The 15,783-nt window shown below is 41.9% G+C and overlaps 1 protein-coding gene across 2 annotated transcripts in view; it reads right to left on the bottom strand.

The window, feature by feature from the left end:
- Positions 1-368, bottom strand: part of LOC117348513 (stimulated by retinoic acid gene 6 protein-like) — a 54,277-nt gene extending 53,909 nt beyond the window's left edge. Inside the window, exon 1 of one of the 2 annotated variants that reach the window (XM_033920729.1) lies at positions 257-368. In XM_033920729.1, coding sequence (XP_033776620.1) covers positions 257-258 — 2 coding nt within the window. In that variant the 5' untranslated portion in view covers positions 259-368. The remainder of the gene's footprint in view (positions 1-256) is intronic. The other variant, XM_033920730.1, reaches the window with a different exon arrangement.
- Between the last annotated feature and the right edge of the window lie 15,415 nt (positions 369-15,783).

Genomic DNA, 15,783 nt, shown 5'->3' with positions numbered 1-15,783 from the left:
AACCCACAACCCCAGGGTGCTGAGGCTGCAGCTCCAGCCACTGCACCACACACTCCTCCAGGAAAGTCGGTGCCAATTTCCAAGCCTGTTAGAAAAGTCTCGGTCCAGAAAGATTTACGAACAGGAGCTGAAACACCAGGACCGATTCACCCTTTCTTGCAGCCACACAAAGCCCCCCCTAACCTGATTCAGAGCCTTCCGTAACGCCAGGGTGAAGCCAAATGATCCCTTCCCAGTCCAGTTATCATCTACTCACATGGTGGGTGCCAGGAGAGCAGTGTCCCTCTCTAACTCTGTGGCACGAAGCTGGATGTAGCAACTGAAAAGGCAGCAGTGGCTAAAGGCGAGGTGGAAGGAGAAGGGAGTGTCTGCAAATAGTTAAAAGACTGGGAATCAAGGACTGGGAAAGATTAGGTTTGGAATGATCAAACATGAGTAAACAACTTAAGCACTTTTTAGAAATAACCTATTGGCGCAGCCTTAGGTTTATTGACTATTCAGACTGCAAGTGACTTTTGCAGGCACAAGAAGTACCTCTTTAGTTTGTCATGAGTGCCTCGCTCCAGAACTCCTGGGTTCTTCAGCTTGGAGAAGAGGCAGCTGAGAGAAGATATGATAGAAGCTGATAAAATGCTGAGTGGAGTGGAACATGAATGGCTTGATTACTCTTTCCAAAAATACAAAGACTAGAGGAAGGGGATTTGTATAATGCCTTTTTGTACTGTTACAACCACACTCAAAGCAGTTTACATTCAGATACTTCAAGCATTTCCCCTATCTATCTTGGTGTGCTCAAAATCTACCTAGGGCAATGGAGGGATTAAGTGACTTGCCCAAGGTCATCAGGAGCAATGTGGGGGTTGAACTCACAACCTCAGGGTGCTGAGGCTGTAGCGCTAATCACTATACCACAGTCTCCTCCAACATACAATGGAGTGTAATCAGGGAAACAAATCAGGGAAAAATATTTCTTCACTCGGTCTGGAATTCGTTGCCAGAAAATGTGGTAAAGCTGTTCGCATAGGAAGGTTTAAAAAAGGTTTGGACAAGTTCCTAAAATAAAAGTCCATAAAACATTGTTAAGATGGATTTGGGAAAACCCACTGCTTATTTCGAGGATAAACAGCATGAAATCTGTTTTCACTCCTTTGGGATCTTGCCGGCTACTTGTGACCCGGATTGGCCACTGTCAGAAAAAGGATACCGGGCATGATGGGCCTTCAGTCTGTTCCAGTATGGCAACTCTTATGTTCTTAAGTATAGGGCAGTCAAGCCATTGTGACATCACTGATGAGGTTGGCTCGTAGGCACTGGTAGAATGAGGCATTATGACATCACAATCTCACCTCTGGAATGTTGCAACTATTGGGGTTTCTGCCAGGTACTTGGGACCTGGTTGACCATTGATAGAAACAGGATCCTGGGCTTAATGGGCCTTCAGTCTGTCCCAGTATGCTGGTGTTTAAGTACTTATGATTTTTGAAGTCATTTCCCAAGGCATCATAGCATTTATAGCCCTGTCATTTTCAAAGTGAAATCAGCCTTCTGGGAATTAAAAGTCAGGAACTGGCCTACAGTCTCCCTTTCAAACTACAGGCAGTCCCCGAGTTACAGATGCCTGACTTAAGTACAATTCGTACTTAAGAACACGGTTGCAGCTTCTTTCAATTCACTGAGCAGTATTTCCAGTTATATACTGTAGACTCCTACAGCAGATTCAGGAATGATATATGGCCCCCAGATTCTTACAACTTTAACGCGGTTGCTAAACTGGTTTCCGATGGCTTAGCCTGCATGCATTTTAGCAGCAGATTATCAAAATGGCTTATCTCAGCCTTTAGCGAGCTTTCTAGCAGTCTCCGACGCTATTATGCAAACGGACTCTCCAACATTGAAATGAGCACTCCGGTGGATTCTTCAAAATTGCCGAGCCATTCTTCAAGAGCGGCATTGGCTTTTGGCGACAAAGATCATCGACTGATCCAGGGGTGCCGGTACAGTGACAGCACTGCTAAAAAGCGCATCTTGTGGTGTGCGTTTTGACGGCATTATGGCCCCCTTTGGCAGCGGGAGAGATGCCGTCTCTCCCGTTACAAATGTTTTGTTTTTTTTTAAATTAAGATAAAAGTATTATTGTATTGTGGGCAGGGCTGGGGGCAGAGTGGGGCGGGGCTGTGGTGGAAGAGTGGGGCGGGGCCATGTGTCCTCTTTTTTGTCTTCACAAATATGGTAACCCTAATATTAGTATCAGGCCTGACTTCAAGGTTCTCAAATCTGCCAAGTATGTATGGGAAACTTGATTTAGGCCTGCCAGGCCTGAATTCAGTGTGTCTTTTTTTTTTTTTTTTTTATCGTACATCAAGCTTTTAGAGTCAGATGGTCTTGGCACTTTTAAGTGATATTGATTTTTTTTTTTTTAAATAAATCTTTATTAGTTTTCAATTATTAACAGTGCAATACAGTGAATTTAAACATAATCAAACAAAAGCACTTTAAATATACAAATATTTCAAAAACAAATATTTTCACCCCCCTCTTCCCCTTAACTAATGAAAATAAAACCACATGTATAAATTCCAATTAAATAGATATAATAAATAATAATTATAATGTCTTCCCAACTCCCTCCCTCCCTCCCTCCCACCCACCCTGAAGGTGCATGACAGCTATTGTGACTCAATAAATGATGCCAATGGGCTCCACACCCTTTCAAATGCACTATTATATCCTAAAATTTCAGTCTTCATTCTTTCATATTTGTAGCTAGAACATAAGTTTGCCCACCAAAAAGTATAATTAAGTCAATCATAACTCTTCCAGTTGCGTGTTATAATCTGGATGGCTATTCCCGTCATTATTAAGAAAAACTGGCTTTTATAGCGATCCAAAGAAGGTTTAACATGTAATAGAGTACCACAAAATATTGATTGAGCCCAGTTCCAAGTACTTGAAATGAAACACTCTCATGTAAAACTTGGTAAAGGATCCAAGGATGGGCTACAATAGCCGAGACTCACTGCTGTCCTGAAATGAAGGTTCTGGTATTATTACCGTATCGCTATATACTTTTAAATGAAAGGATTATGCATGGGAAGAGTCCTATAAAAAGCTTCAGTCAAACAACACCTCAGGTCAAAGTCTTTAATGTAGACCTGTTCAAGGTTAAACACAAATTCACATAAGTAGGGGTAGTAGGCAAACAAGCATGTTGTACTTTCTATTATGTCTGAAAGACAACCTGTGTGTGTCTGAAATTGTAATTGAAGGGAGGGAAAGCCCTCAAGTGCTCCTGGAAACAAGGCTTTAGAATACTCTGGCCAAGTTTCCATATTTCGGAACCATCATTGGTCATAAAAACCTCCCTTCCTCCCTTTATTTTTTATACTTTTTGTAATTGTTGTAAGAAAGTTTTGGACAAATTCCTGGAGGAAAAGTCCGTAGTCTGTTATTAAGACATGGGGAAGCCACTGCTTGCCCTGGATCGGTAGCATGGAATGTTGATACTCTGGGTTTTGGCCAGGTACTAGTGACCTGGATTGGCCACTGTGAGAATGGGCTAATGGGCTTGATGGACCATTGGTCTGCCCAGTAAGGCTATTCTTATGTTCTTATAATTTAAATAGTAGTATATATCAATGTCCAAACTAATTATCTTATAGCAGTGTTATAAATGCAAGACGATATTAGCCAAAACCCACAGTTGGCGCGATAGCAGAATTCATGCAGTGCTTATGTAGTGCTCTACGGTGGTTCCCTGTTTCACTGTTTTGCTTCTTCAGGAGCAAATATCATGCACTAGCATTCTATAATACAGATGATACAACTTTCTATAATAACACATGTTATACCTACAGCAAACAGGGCCCCACATGGTTCTGACTGCAAGGGAAAAGCCAGTGGGTAAGAAGCACTGCTCAGCAGGTCCTCCTGCTGGTCGAAATATAATGCACAGGAGGTGGTAAGAACTGATAAACCTCTGCAGGTAGCAGTGACCCCTCCTTCCCCCCCTCTCCCATGGATCTCTTTCTGCCCAGCAGCTAACCAGGGCAAAATTCTACCTCAGGAAACAAAGACGGGAAACTGACAGGGTTGATGATCAGTCTAGAAGAGGTATGCAGGCAGATTGATAGGCTTAAAAATGGTAAATCCATGGGTCTGAATGGCATCCATCTGAGGGTAATCAAGGAACTGAAAGGGGTTATAGCTGAATTGCTTCAACTAATAGCCAATCTGTCAATCAAATCAGGAAGGATTCTGATCTTCAAGAAAGGTTCGAGGGGAGATCTGGAAACTACAGACCTGTGAGTGTGACCTCGGTACCGGAAAAGATGGTAGAGGCGCTGATAAAGGATCGCATCATTGATCACCTTGACGGACACGGTCTGATGAGGACAAGCCAGCATGGCTTTAGCAAAGGAAGATCTTGCTTGACGAACTTACTGCACTTCTTTGAGGGAGTAAACAGGCAGATAGACAAGGGTGACTCGGTCAACATTGTATATCTGGATTTTCAAAAGGCGTTTGACAAGGTCCCGCATGAACGACTGCTTCGAAAAATTGCAAGCCATGGAATCGAGGGTGAAATACTCATGTGGATTAAAAACTGGTTAGCGGATAGAAAACAGAGAGTGTGAGTAAATGGACAATACTCGGACTGGAAAAGCGTCATGAGTGGAGTGTCGCAGGGTTTGGTGCTCAGGCCTGTGTTCTTCAACATATTTATAAACGACCTGGAAATTGGTACGACGTGAGAGGTGATTAAATTTGTGGACGATACAAAGTTATTCAGAGTAGTGAAGACACAGGATTGCGAAGACCTGCAATGTGACATGAACTTGCTCGAGGAATGGGTAGCGACATGGCAATTGAGGTTTAACGTGGATAAGTGCAGGGTGATGCATGTCGGTAACAAAATCTTTTACAGGATGTCCGATGCAGTACTTGGAGAGACCCCTCAGGAAAGAGACTTGGGAGTACTGATGGACAAGTCAATGAAGCTGTCTGCGCAATGTGTGGTGGCAGCGAAAAGGGCAAACAGAATGCTAGGAATGATTAAGAAGGGGATCACAAACAGATTGGAGAAGGTTATCATGCCTTTGTACCGGGCCATGGTATGCCCCCACCTGGAATTCTGCATCCAGCACTTGTCGCCGTACATGAAGAAAGACATTGTACTACTCGAAAGATTCCAGAGAAGAGTGACTAAAATGGTTAAGGGGCTAGAGGAGTTGCCGTACAGTGAGAGATTAGAGAAACTGGGCCTCTTCTCCTTTGAAAAGAGGAGATTGAGAGGGAACATGATCCAAACATTCAAGATAATGAAGGGACTAGACTTAGCAGATAAAGACAAACTGTTCACACTCTCCAAGGTAGGGAGAACGAGAGGTCACTCTCTAAAGTTGAAAGGGGATAGATTCCGTACAAACGTAAGGAAGTTCTTCTTCACCCAGAGAGTGGTAGAAATCTGGAACTCTCTTCCGGAGTCTGTCATAGGGGAAAACACCCTCCAGGGATTCAAGACAAAGTTAGACAAGTTCCTGCTGAACTAGAATGTATGCAGGTAAGGCTAGTCTCAGTTATGGCACTGGTCTTTGACCTAAGGGCCGCCGTGGAAGCGGACTGCTGGGCACAATGGACCACTGACCTGACCCAGCAGCGGCAATTCTTATGTTCTTAATGGAACCCTTCCCCGATCCCTTCACTCCAAAGTCAAAGTACCACTAATAGAATCCTCGTTTTCTTGCCAGTTGCTGCAATCACAATACCATTGTTGATCTAAGTCACTGAGTTTTAATTTATCAGTAATTCTTTTCCTTGGCTGATTCCTCTTGTGATGTATTCTACAATTCAAATCTCCTCGTCAAGTTGGATAACAGTCCAGCCTGACACCGAGCTGTGTTTTGCAATCATGTGTCTTCAGGAGCTGTGACTGGAGAGGTCTCCCAATGCATTCTTCTCATAAGATCTGTTATTACCAACATAGCAACCTCAGAGCGGGTCATCCCAGATCGGGTGTTCAGTCGTATCTCAAATCAGCTACTAAACTTTCCTTACTAATTAATATGCATGACATAGATTTGCATACCTACTAGCACTATTGTAGTAATATCTTTCTCGTGCATATTTCATTAGGGAAAACTTGATCCATTGGTGGCCTGGAAGATTGAGAATGAATAATACCATTGCAGAGCTGCCAAGTTACCCATTCCAGAAGGGAGACTTTTTGGCCAGTCCTGGTTTTACACTTACACCTTAAAGCAGTTTAGCATTTGTAGTCCGTGATTCTGTCTATTGAAATCTGTCACAGCAGGTCCCATAATACACCAGGATGAGGCTGGCAAAAATCCGGGGCCAGGCAAAAAAAAAAAAAAAAAAAAAGTCCGCCACCTGGAAATGGGTAACTTGGCAGTTCTGCCACTGCTATAGGCAGGTTTCACAGCTATCAGCCAAGGGAACAGAAATAAAATCCAGACCACTGTTGCAATATGCTGGGTGCCAAAATCACTTACTTTCAGCTTTATCTTAAAGATAAGCGTCTCTGGTTTAAGTCCTAGCACAGAGGTCATAGAAAACACAATGGCCACAAACCACATAATAATTGCTCTTTAGAAATGCACTTTTCAAAAGACGATTACTCTTAGGGTTACCTTATGGCTCCAAAAAAGGGGATGGTTTGAGACATCCGGGTTTTACTTCCATTGAAAGCAATAGAAGTATGGAGGATAGATGGAGACATATGAGTTTTACTTCATTTGAAAGTAATGTAAGTAAAACCAGGATGTCTCAATCCGTTCTCCTTTTTTTGGAACCTTATGGGAACCTACGGTTACTGCTCTAATCTGGATCCCTGGGAACACTTGTTGAAAGGGTTTTAGTTTTGTCTGAAAGGTCAATGAGCCTCCACCAGAAGAAAAATGTACTTAAGCTGTGTGATAAATATGAAATAAAATGTAATTCTGTGTACACAGCAGGATCCGCTAACTCTGTCTTCCCTCAGCTTCATTCTTGTACTACGCAATGGAGTCAAACCCCATTTGCTGCTCCACTTCCCAATACCTCAAAACATTGCACTCTGATCATAACCATGCCTAAAATTGCCAATTGGATCAGATTCGCAGGACAAAGTTGATCCCGTCCTGGATTTTTATTCCAGTGCATGCTGGAACTTGTAGTTTTGCTTTTCATAGTGACTGCAATGGGGTAAAAGCAAAAAAAAAAACAACAAAAAACAACAACTGTGGATGAGGATGTTCTGAAAGATGATTTATTTGTCACTCTTAAGTTTAAGTTTATTATTAAGTTTAAATTTATTTGGATTTTATATACCGCCTATCAAGGTTTATCTAAGCAGTTTTACAATCAGGTACTCAAGCATTTTCCCTCTCTGTCCCAGTGGGCTCACAATCTATCTAACGTACCTGGGGCTATGGATAATTAAGTGACTTGCCCAGGGTCACAAGGAGCAGCACGGGGTTTGAACCCACAACCCCAGGGTGCTGAGGCTGTTTACAATAAAAACAGATAAATGCAAATACAAATGCAAATTAATAGTCCACAAATATTTGTCCTAACAGACCCTACATGGTCTGTGTTTTGGTGAACATGCCTTCCTCAGGGGTCCGGTTGGACATGCAAATCTCAAATAAAGAAAATGTAGACTAACAACAATATACGTATCATTTCGGTGACCTGTTCCAAGACTGGTATACTTTTTTTAGTCTACATTTTCTTTACTTGAGATTTGTATATCCAACCAGACCCCTGAGGAAGGCGTGTCCACCGAAACCTGGACCGTGTAGGGTCCGGTAGGACAAATATTTGTGGACTATTAACTTGCATTTGTATTGCATTTATCTGCTTTTATTGTGAAGAGTGACAAATAAATCATCTTTCAGAACATCCTCATCCACAGTCTTTTTTGCTTTTATCGTTTGGATTGTTTTCCCTGTGGAACATTGGGTCTTCTCCCCTTTCTTTTTGCTGCGCAATGGGATAAACCCAGGACTGGGTCAGCCCTGTCCTGCAAATCTGCCTCACAAATATCACAGGGCTAATGCCAAATTGCACCCTTGTTTTCACCGCCAATCCCCCCCCCCCCCAACTAAAGCAAGCAAACTACACCTATATTGGTAGGTACATCAGATATAAAGTACTGTTACAAAATACAAGATTTCCAACTTCTTAGTGTCTGCCTTTGAAATCTTGTCAAAAATATATTGTTAGTCCAACAACATAAAGGTATCACTTGCTTTCCTTTGTTTTGTTTATTATAATTAAACTAATATGGAATATACGAGGGGATGTGCCAGAAACCTAGGACTGGCCTAAAATCTCCTCCTTTGAATTGGGTCACTTCGCATTTCTACAGTACAGTAGACTCTCTGTTAACCAGAAATCAATTAACCAGAACTATCAAGAAACAAGAAAAAAATCTAAGAAATACTCTAATAATTTAAATAAAAATGAAAATAAAATCAATTTCTGACAGAAATTTAAGTGTAAACTTGGCACGCCACTCTATGCCCACACTTTGCCTACCACATGTCCAGTAGCTTGTCTGAAACAGTTTATGGTATGGCAGAGTATGGAGTATAGTACTGTATTACTTAGATCTGTTTTTAAAAGTAACTCTCAAGCAACCAGAAACTACATTTATCCGGCATCTATCAATCCCCAGGGTGCCAGTTAACTAAGATTCTACTGTATATGCTGGCAGGAAGTTTAATACATGCAATTCTGAATTGTACCACTAGAGGCTGCTCAAGTACAATTTTTCACTGCATACTGAAGTACATTATGATTTCATCCCCATGCCATCTGCTTTTCCAATCTATTTTTGTGCATGTCATTCCATAGAATGTTACCAAAATTTCACGGTATGGTGTATTATGGAAGTCGGTTTTTAAATTGAATGACTGAATTTCTAACCTGTGGTACCATATTCCAGTACTAAGGTTCTCATGAGTCCTGCCAGTGCAGTGAAATCCTGCCTTCTGGATCTGTTACTGTTTCAGTACTAAGTTCCACAAACATAGCTCTGCCAGCGCGCTGAGGCATGACCTGATAACTCAGTCAATGTCCCTCTCTTTGACCTAAAGCTACGCCCCGCTATTCCATTCGTGAGCCCCTCACACAATATTCCCTATAATGCCAGAGTTCAGAGACCCTTATAAAAATCTGCCAATGCACCTCAGTCTTTATCTCCAACCGTCCTGTTTTTCCACTAATAAGCAAACACAAATCTCTGACAATGCACCTTAGTGTACTCCTGAGGCTCGTCAGTTATTCTCCTTCCCAATAACTTGGCTTGGATTTTGGCCAATGCCACCCCCTGCAGTTCAACTGCTGGATCTCATCCACCCGCCAACACAGTTCGGTGCAACCCAGCTGCAATCTTTGGTTCTACATGCAGCTTCAATGAAGAGTTTCTCTCTGTAGTTATTTGCTCCTCAGAATCTGTATGTAAAACCGAGGTAATTATAGGGATGTTATGACAGTGACAGGAAATATCCAAAGTGCTCATAATCATCCTAGACCTTCCAAAATACTCTTACACTACATTACTCATAATATGGAACGTCTAAACCTCAAGAGCTTCTGCAGGGTGTGTTCCTAACAGCTGACAGTTGCCAAAACACACTCTTTGTTATTTATATTAAATTTATATTCCTTTTTTTTTTCATATCAAAGCAAAGAGATATTTCTTCCCCCATCAGGGATTTGGATTTAGCTCACACCTTCCTCCGAAGTTCAACACACCCCACTGTAAGAAAGAATGCATCGTTCAAAGAAAAGATCAACATTTCTGCAATATTATTTCAGGTTAGATCCATCAGGAGACATTATGAACTAATATTGTGCAGGTCAGCCTCACTACACGTGTCACATCCTCTGCTGTTTCCTTCATAGAAGCAGTGACTTTACTGATGTACTATTTGAGGGCCAGAGAAGATTTGGCAATAAGGAGTCTCTGTTAACAACTGGAAGCTTCGGTCCATTAGAGCATATTTTGATGTGTCATCATTCAGAATTCTGGTACAATCCCTCATACTGAGCCAACTTGATTACTGTAACATCGCCTACTTGGCAATTTCCCTAAAGAATACACGGTGACTACAATTAGTGCAAAATACAGCGATCAGGCTGATCCTTGGGTTGAAGAAGTTCGACCATGTTACATCTTCCTACTGACTTCTGCATTGGCTGCCGATGGAGGTACGTGTGAAGTTCAAGTCTGGTTGTTTCTGTTACAAGGTACTATTAGGACTAGCCCCTAAATACATAACTGACCTTTTCTCTTTCTCAGCCAACAGACATAAGAGAAGTTCACACTCAAATTTTGTCTCCCCTCCGGTTAGAGGATGTAAATTCAAAAGACGTCATCAACATCTCCTCACACCAGGCAGCATTATGGGGTAAAGATCTTGAACAATTGCTTACGTCTACTACTTATGGGGAATTTAGGAAACGCCTAAAACATATCTGTTCCTAAAGTACTTAGGCAACTAACCTCATCCCACAATAACTGATCCCTAGAATTGTTAATCACTAGTTTCTAACTTTGCTAATTCCACTCAACTTGTTGCATCTTTCAATCAATGCTAACTGGCAGAACATTGCTAAATCCATTCAAACTGTAACATCTTCTAATTATTGTAAACCGCATAGAACTTCATGGTTCTACGATATATAAACTGTTATATTATTATTATTATTATTAATAAATGGGAGTACAGCAAGGACCTGAATTCTGACTCCCATCAGGTCTTCTTTTCAGTCAATAACAATATTTCAAAATTTGATTCATAAGATCTAGGCACCTAAGTCCAAATTTAGGCATTAAGATCTGACAAATCTAACATTTCCCTATATAATGCCTAAAATTAGGTGCATAAAAAGTGGTTAAGGCTGGGCAAGGGGTCTGGTTAAATGAATAAAGTGTGTGTGTGTGTATTCTATAAACGGTGTTCAAAAATGGTGCTAAAAAAAAAAAAAAATAGGCATGCACCCTTTATAGAATAGTGCATAGCACTGATTCCTATAGGTGCCAGACTTAGCACTATAGAAATAAATAATAGTAGTAGTAGTAGTGTTATCAGATGTACGCAGCGCTGTACAGAGTCACAAAGAAGACAGTCCCTGCCTGAAAGAGCTTACAATCTAAACAGAGAAGACAGACAAACAGGATGCCATGGACACAGTTAAGGGGATCTGTTAATCTGCTGGCTCGTTTGAAGGGCAGAAGGGAGTACAGGACAATCAAGCCATTGTGACATCACTGATGAGGTTGGCTCTTATTGGTGGAATGAGGCATTATGACGTCACAATCTCAGCTCTGCTTCCCAAAGACTGAAACTCTTCACACTACTACTATGAATTATTTCCATAGCGCTACCAGGCGTACGCAGCGCTGTACAGAGTCACAAAGAAGACAGTCCCTTCGCGAAAGAGCTTACAATCTAAACAGACAACCAGTAGTAGTAGAAACACCTGCTGAAAGCTGATGTAAATGCTGGTGCCCGTCAGGTGCATTGAGACAGTATTCTGTATGCACACAACTTTTCAGAACACCTCTGCCACCACCATAGGCATTACCCCTTTTGAATCATATGCTAGTAGAGTTAGGTGCCATGCCTTGTAGAGCAGTGTGCAGTCAGAATTTTAAAGGAATGCCAATTAACACCTGTAATTGCTTGTTAGCACCCAATTATTGGTCGTTAAGGGCTCATTATTCGGTTAATTTGGGCATACAAATCTGGGAGCCATATAGAATTTGGGGATTGGTGTCTAATTTAAGAACCTATAATTTAGGGCCGTGGCGTAGTAAGGAGGAGGAGGGGGGCGGAGGTGGACCGCCCCGGGAGCCATGTTGGTAGGGCCGCTGGCCTCCTCGTACCTCCTTGGCTCTTTGCCGGTGCAAGCAGCATCTCCAGCCTGCTGCTCGTGCCTTGGCTCTCCCTGTGCAGACACTTCCTGGTCACGGGACCAGGACACAATGTCCAAGGGAGGGCCGAGGCCGGCGCGGGCTGCAGGTTGGAGATGCTGCTAGTGCCAGCGAAGAGTTAAAGAGGTACAGGGGAAGGAAAAAAGTGTGTGCATGATGGGGGAGGGGATGAGGAAGGAGCAGGGTTGAGAAGAGAGCCTGGGCGCCTCCGACCCTCGCTACGTCACTGATTTAGGGACTTTGAAGTCAATCTTCCAACTGGGCAGAGATATACAACAGCAGTTAACCAAATAGTGCTATTGAATTAGAGTTACCAGATGTTCGGATTTCTCTGGACATGTCCTCCTTTTGAGGACATGTCAAGGGGTCCAGACAGCTTTCCAATTTCCATCAAATAAATAAAATTAGAATTTTAGGGGTTATTTCTGATGAAAAATTAACCTACCATGATCATGTTAGCCATGTTGTTAAAGCAATCTTTTTTAGACTTCGCCAAATTCGCTCAATATCCAAATTTTTGTGTCCAAAATCATTGAATATATTAATTCATTCAATGATTATCTGAAAAATTGACTATTGCAATGCTTTATTTAAGGGAATGGCGCAAAAGGAAATCAGGCGGCTGCAGATCATCCAGAATGCTTCCATTAAACTTATTATGAAAGCAAAGAAGTTTGATCATGTGACCCCTTTACTTCAAAAAGCTCATTGGCTTCCAGTGGCTCATCGTATTCTATATAAGTAATGTTTGCTTACATTCAAATCTCTTACATTTAAAACCCCAGCTTTTATTTATAGAGCATTGATACTGTATAATTCTTCTAGACTATTGAGATCAAATGACCACCAACATTTATTGGTCATTCCCTCTCTTAAAATTATCAACACTCGACGGCAATCTATCTTTACTATCACGGCGCCTCAGACATGGAATTCACTCCCAATTTACTTAAGAGAGGAAAAGAATTTAGAAAAATTTAAGAGCAAACTCAAGAGTTTTCTTTTTAAAGATACATTCAATATTTAATTGAATAGCTTACTGCTCTTCGGTTTATTTTTAAACCTTTTTAATCAGTTTTGTCTTTCCCTTCCTGCTGTTTTCAACCCCTAATTGTTTGCTCCTATATTAATTAGATTGTATTTCTTTCCTTGCCTTATGTCTCATTGTATTTGAAAAAGTGTTTTTTATTATGTTTTCTAGACTTAGTCCCTTTGTTAGTTATGTATGTTTATTTTAATTATGTATTTTGCTGACTTGTACATCGCTTAGAATTTGGAATAGGCGATTAATCAAATTATAAAATAAACTTGAAACTTTTCAAAACCTGGCATTTTGTCCGGGTTTTGGAAAAGCTTCTGACGTCGGGACAGCATCCATGCAATGCAACATCACGCGCACATACACATGCTGTCCCGATGCACAAACAGGTTAAGGGAGGTGGGGCTAGGGGCGGGAAGGGGCGTGATGCGGGAGGAATTGGGGCGTGGCCATGGGTCTGTATTTTCCCTTGGGAAAATCTGGTAACCCTATATTGAATATTCCCTCTAATTGCCTAAGTTGAAACTGATATTCAGCATGTAACTGCATAAGCTAATTGGGCAAATCAGACCGTATCAAACACAGTCCCTATCTTTCTCCAGTTTCACTTATCTGGTTAAGAGCTGAGTACTGGCCTTAAGCAGACAATACCCAAATATTCAATGTTAGTGCAAAACAATCGCTCATCGCCACTGGCTGAATATTTTAGTCCCTGTGAGAGAATATATAGGATGCTGCCACTTCCCCTTAAGACCATTCCTTCACAGTCCCACCCAAGGGGGAAATGACATAAGAGGGGTGGAGCCTGGAGTGTATGATCTAGGAAATATAAAAGGCTGGGCCACAGCTTGGTTAAGGAGGCCCCAGATGGAAGCAATGACATCCACTGCAGAAGCCTTCACCCCGAAGCTGAGAAACTGCAACCACTACATTCCACAACTTGGAACCTTGAAGAGTTTGTGTTTTGACCTGGCTGGCTGCAGGTCAACCTTCTGTACCTGCTAGAGATTTTGCTTGTAACTCTGTATCCAGGTACCAGGCCAGTAAGAATTGTTGAATGTAACTTATAACTCTTGAATCAGGCATGGGAGGTGCCTACTAAAGAATGACACAGGGACAAATTTTTCCCCGTCCCTGCAGTAACTCATTTTCCCATTCCATCCCAGCGAATTCTTTTCCTGTCCCTGCCCCATTCCTGCAAGCTCTGTCCTTATCTGCATAAGCTTTAAACACTTTAACATCATAAGTAGCAACATTCTAGAGCTCAGATTGTCATAATGCCTCATTCCACCAATGTCTAAGCTCCGTCCTCATCTTCACAAGCTTCAAACCCTTTAAAATCATAAGTAGCAACATTCTAGAGCTCAGATTGTGATGTCATAATGCCTCATTCCACCAATGCCTGAGCTCCGTCCTCATCTGCACAAGCCTCAAACCCTTTAAAATCATAAGTAGCAACATTCTAGAGCTCAGAATGTGATGCCATAATGCCTCATTCCACCAATGCCTGAGCTCTGTCCTCATCTGCACAAGCCTCAAACACTTTAAAATCATAAGTAGCAACATTCTAGAGCTCAGATTGTGATGTCATAATGCCTCATTCCACCAATGCCTGAGCTCTGTCCTCATCTGCACAAGCCTCAAACACTTTAACATCATAAGTAGCAACATTCTAGAGCTCAGAATGTGATGTCATAATGCCTCATTCCACCAATGCCTGAGCTCCGTCCTCATCTGCACAAGCCTCAAACCCTTTAAAATCATAAGTAGCAAAATTCTAGAGCTCAGATTGTGATGTCATAATGCCTCATTCCACCAATGCCTGAGCTCCGTCCTCATCTGCACAAGCCTCAAACCCTTTAAAATCATAAGTAGCAACATTCTAGAGCTCAGAATGTGATGTCATAATGCTTCATTCCACCAATGCCTGAGCTCCGTCCTCATCTGCACAAGCCTCAAACCCTTTAAAATCATAAGTAGCAACATTCTAGAGCTCAGAATGTGATGTCATAATGCTTCATTCCACCAATGCCTGAGTTCCGTCCTCATCTGCACAAGCCTCAAACCCTTTAAAATCATAAGTAGCAACATTCTAGAGCTCAGAATGTGATGTCATAATGCTTCATTCCACCAATGCCTGAGCTCCGTCCTCATCTGCACAAGCCTCAAACCCTTTAAAATCATAAGTAGCAACATTCTAGAGCTCAGAATGTGATGTCATAATGCCTCATTCCACCAATGCCTAAGCTCTGTCCTCATCTGCACAAGCCTCAAACCCTTTAAAATCATAAGTAGCAACATTCTAGAGCTCAGAATGTGATGTCATAATGCTTCATTCCACCAATGCCTGAGTTCCGTCCTCATCTGCACAAGCCTCAAACCCTTTAAAATCATAAGTAGCAACATTCTAGAGCTCAGAATGTGATGTCATAATGCTTCATTCCACCAATGCCTGAGCTCCGTCCTCATCTGCACAAGCCTCAAACCCTTTAAAATCATAAGTAGCAACATTCTAGAGCTCAGAATGTGATGTCATAATGCCTCATTCCACCAATGCCTAAGCTCTGTCCTCATCTGCACAAGCCTCAAATGCTTTAAAATCAGTGTTTGAGGCTTCAGTGTTTAAGGCAGAGCTTACGGGAATGGGGCAGGGACATGGATAGTGACAAAACTCACGGGGAAATTGAGTTCCTGCTGGGTCGGGGATACATTTGTCCCCATGCCATTCTCTAGTGTCTGCACAGAGTAGCTCCTTTGTCCCGAGCCAGTTAATTGAACAGACTGGATGGGCCATTTCTGC

Source organism: Geotrypetes seraphini, chromosome 14 (assembly GCF_902459505.1).
Source record: "Geotrypetes seraphini chromosome 14, aGeoSer1.1, whole genome shotgun sequence".
NCBI lineage: Eukaryota > Metazoa > Chordata > Amphibia > Gymnophiona > Dermophiidae > Geotrypetes > Geotrypetes seraphini.
The sequence above is the reverse complement of the archived record's forward strand: the minus strand, read 5'-3'. Positions and strand labels throughout refer to the sequence as shown.